The following is a 3,792-nucleotide window of genomic DNA, read 5'->3' as shown; positions in this document are numbered from 1 at the left end:
CAGTGATTCCCAGTCATTCTGCTGTTAGGGTCAATTTTGCATATTACCCTTTTATTATATAGAATAGAGGCCTGGTGCATGGGTGGGGGCCTACTGATTTGCTCTGAAGGGTGTCCTCGATCAGGGTGGGGGTCCTTCTGGGGTGCCTGGCCAGCCTGGATGAGGGGATGATGGCTGTTTGCAGCTGGTCACACCCCCTTCAGGGTGGGGGTCCCCACTGGGGTGCCTGGCCAGCCTGGGTGAGGGGCTGATGGCTGTTTTCAGACTGACTAAGCCCCCTGGTGACTGAAGCTCCCAGCCTTTTCTTTCTTTTTTTTTTATTCGCTCCAGGTCCGTGGCCATGGCGACTGGAAGCAGGTATCTGGGGTTTATTTACCTTCTATAATTGAAACTTTGTTGCCTTTTGAGTGGAGGCAGCAGCCGCTGCGAAGCTTGGCTTCTTCCATCGCAGGGGCAAGCAAGCCTCCTGCTCGCTCCAGCTCCGTGGCCATGGCCTGCTGAAAGCAGGTATCTGGGGTTTATTTACCTTCTATAATGGAAACTTTGTTGCTTTTGAGTGGAGCTCACAGCTGGTGGCAGGCTGGCTTCCTCCATCACTGGAGCAAGCAAGCCTCCTGCTCGCTCCAGCTCCATGGCTGCCAGCCTCCATCTTGGTTGGGTTAATTTGCATATAGTCGCTCTGATTTGCTGGTGTGCATGGCTTAAGGCATAGCGAAAGTACGGTCAATTTGCATGTTTGTCTATTATTAGGTAAGATTTAAGTCTATGGTCCATCTTGACTTAAATTTTGTGAAGGGAATAAGGTCTGTATCTTGTTTCAAATTTTTTTCCCCATATAGATGTCCAGTTGTGTTGAAAAGGCTATTTTTGCTCCACTGCATAGCATTTACTCCTTTACTAAAGGTTAGTTAACTCTATGTGGGTCTATCTCTGAGCCCTCTATTGTGCTCCCTCTCTATTTCTGGGCTATTTGTCTAGTCTTTCGCCAATACCACACTGCCTTGATTACTGTAGCTTTATAGTAACTCTTGAAGTCAAATAGTGTCAGTCCTCCAACTTTATTCTTCTTCAATATTGTGTTGGCTATTTTGAGCCTTTCTTCTGCCATATAAACTTTAAAATCAGTTTGCTAATATGCTTCCTGGAATTTTGATTGGGATTGCATTCATTCTATAGGTCAGTGGTTCTCAACCTGTGGGTTGTGACCCCTTTGGGGGTCGAACGACCCTTTCACAGGGGTTGCCTAAATTCATCCTGTATATCAGAAATTTACATTACAATTCATAACAGTAGCAAAATTACAGATATGAAGTAGCAACGAAAATAATTTATGGTTGGGGGTCACCACAACATGAGGAACTATATTAAAGTGTCGCAGCATTAGGAAGGTTGAGAACCACTGCTATAGGTCAAGTTGGGAAGAACTGGTATCTTAACAACACTGAGTCTTCCTGTCCATGAACATGAAATATTTCTCCATTTATTTAGTTCTTTGATTTTGTTAATCAGTTTTTCAGTTTTTCTCCTATAGAACTTTTACACATTTTGTTAGACTTATTTCTAAGTATTTACCTTTTTGGTGCCAATATAAATGTGTTTTTAATATCAAATTCCATTTGTTTATTGCTGATATATAGCAAAGTGATTGACTTTTATATATTAATCTTGTAAACTTATTATAATGTTAGTTCCAAGTTTTTTTCGTTGGTTCTTTTAGCTTTTCTAAATACATGACCATGTTATCTGTGAACAAAGACAGTTTTATTGCGTCCTTTCTTATATGTACACCTTTTATTTTTGTCTGCTTTAGTGCATTAGCAAAGGCTAAGAATTTGTCAGCGAGGACATACTTGTCTTACACCTGATCTTAGTGAGAAAGCTTAGTGGAAAAGTTTCTCACCATCAAATATGATATTTGCTGTGTGCTTTTTGTAAATAATTTTTATAAAGTTTGAGCGAGTTTGCATCTATTTTTAATTTACCAAGAGTTGTTTTTTTAAATCATGAATTGGTTTTTATTTTATCAAATGCTTTTTCCTGAATCTACTGATCTATAATAATAAAAGCATAAAATGCTAATTAGACCGGACATCCTTCCGGATGAAGCCACAGTGGCAGGGGCCGAGACCCTTGCACAAATTTTGTGCATCGGGCCTCTATGATTTTTCTATTTTTAGTCTGTTGGTGTGATGGATTATAATTAATTGATAACTAATTGATGAACCAGCCTTACCTACCTGGGATAAATCCACTTGATCATGGTATATGATCCCTTTAGTGTATTGTTGAATTTGGTTTGATAATATTTTGTTGAGGATTTTTTTTTAAATCTATGTCTATGAGAGATATTGGTCTGTAGTTTTCTTTTCTTGTAATGTCCTTTTCTGGTTTTGGTATTAGTATAATAGTGGCCTCATGGAATGAGTCAGGAAGTATTCCTCTTTTTCTCTCCTTCAAAAGAGATTATAGAGAATTGGTACCTCATATTTTCAACATTTATTTTCATTGTTTATGATTTATTTCAAAAGTTTTAAGGAGATGAAGAATTCACTCAAATTAGTTAATGAATGTTGATAAATGAAGGTGTGCTGTATGCCTATCCTTCCCAAATAATTTTTACATATTACCAAAAGGTATATATATCTATATATATCTGCATATAAAAAAGAGAATCTCATTCCAGGTTTAGGCTTAAAAGGAATCCGGAAGAGAGGAGCAGAATAATAGCCAGCAGAAGAAGTTTTAGGGCAGGACTTTTTTGTGTGGTATTGCTCACACCTTATCTCAGCCTGTTACTCTAATTCTGCCAGCTTGGGGCCTCTTTATATGCACCTCTGAAACCTCTGGCATCTGTTACGTCTGAATATACTTTTTAATCTGTATTTTAAAGATATTTGTTTATGTTTCTTTCTTCCTTTGCAAACTTCATTTAAAAAATTGATGGTATCCTCTTTTACTGTCTTAGCCTGAAATCATTCTTATCAGCAGGAGAGATTGAAAAACTGTCAACCCCAAGTCTATTGTTTCCATTTATAAAACACAGAGGCAGTGTTTTGCAGGGATGAATTCCATTGTGGGAGTGAATAGAGTGCTTTTTGTAGATTATTCATTGTACCACAAAAAAAGCAAAAAATAAAGCCTGACGATCTAAAAGAATGACAGCCTTTAATAAGCATTTACATTTAGTTTTAGAAAAGGAATGAGACCTACATGGAAAAATCTGTACTTTCTGTATCACTTTCTAGATTGTTGTGTTTTCTCAGCAGGGTTTGGTATTTTAGATTCATTAAATGCATTCATTGTTAAGAATTTCCTGAGTACAAATATAAAAATGTACCTGACATATATATTATAAAATATAATGACAAGTATTATTTTCTAATGTAATATATGAAAGTACCTAGTTAATTTATGATTTTACAAGGACTTCAACTTGTCTGGAAATACTTGCTGTTAACATTGTCAGCTTTCAGAACGAAACATTTTTCAAAAAATTGCATAATTTATATTTTCAATGCCATGTAAAATATAATAGTGACTGCAAGGAAACAGGCTTATGTCCTTTATTTTCTTGGTGTAGTCTCATTATATCTTGGCAGGATAAGTCATACAATCATTTGGATAACTTAGATATTTTCAAACTTGATTTCTGAATATGCTAGTTGATCAAAATAAAGACTTTCTCTAATCAGTTTATACAAACAACAGCTTTAGTTCTGTTTCATACTAGAGGCCTGGTGCACAAAATTCATGCACTGGAGGAGGGGAATGTCCCTCAGCCCGGCCTGCACC

The 3,792-nt window shown here is 37.1% G+C and overlaps 1 protein-coding gene across 1 annotated transcript in view; it reads right to left on the bottom strand.

Annotated features, from left to right (window-relative positions):
• CENPE (centromere protein E, 312kDa) overlaps positions 1-2,260 on the bottom strand; it is a 93,393-nt gene extending 91,133 nt beyond the window's left edge. Inside the window, exon 1 of the mRNA XM_014534313.1 lies at positions 2,238-2,260. Within this exon, the coding sequence (XP_014389799.1) occupies positions 2,238-2,260 (23 nt within the window). The remainder of the gene's footprint in view (positions 1-2,237) is intronic.
• Between the last annotated feature and the right edge of the window lie 1,532 nt (positions 2,261-3,792).

Source organism: Myotis brandtii, unplaced genomic scaffold, assembly GCF_000412655.1.
Source record: "Myotis brandtii unplaced genomic scaffold, ASM41265v1 scaffold1288, whole genome shotgun sequence".
In the NCBI taxonomy this organism is placed as follows: Eukaryota; Metazoa; Chordata; class Mammalia; order Chiroptera; family Vespertilionidae; genus Myotis; species Myotis brandtii.
Note: the sequence above shows the minus strand (reverse complement) of the source record. Positions and strands in the feature narration are given on the sequence as shown.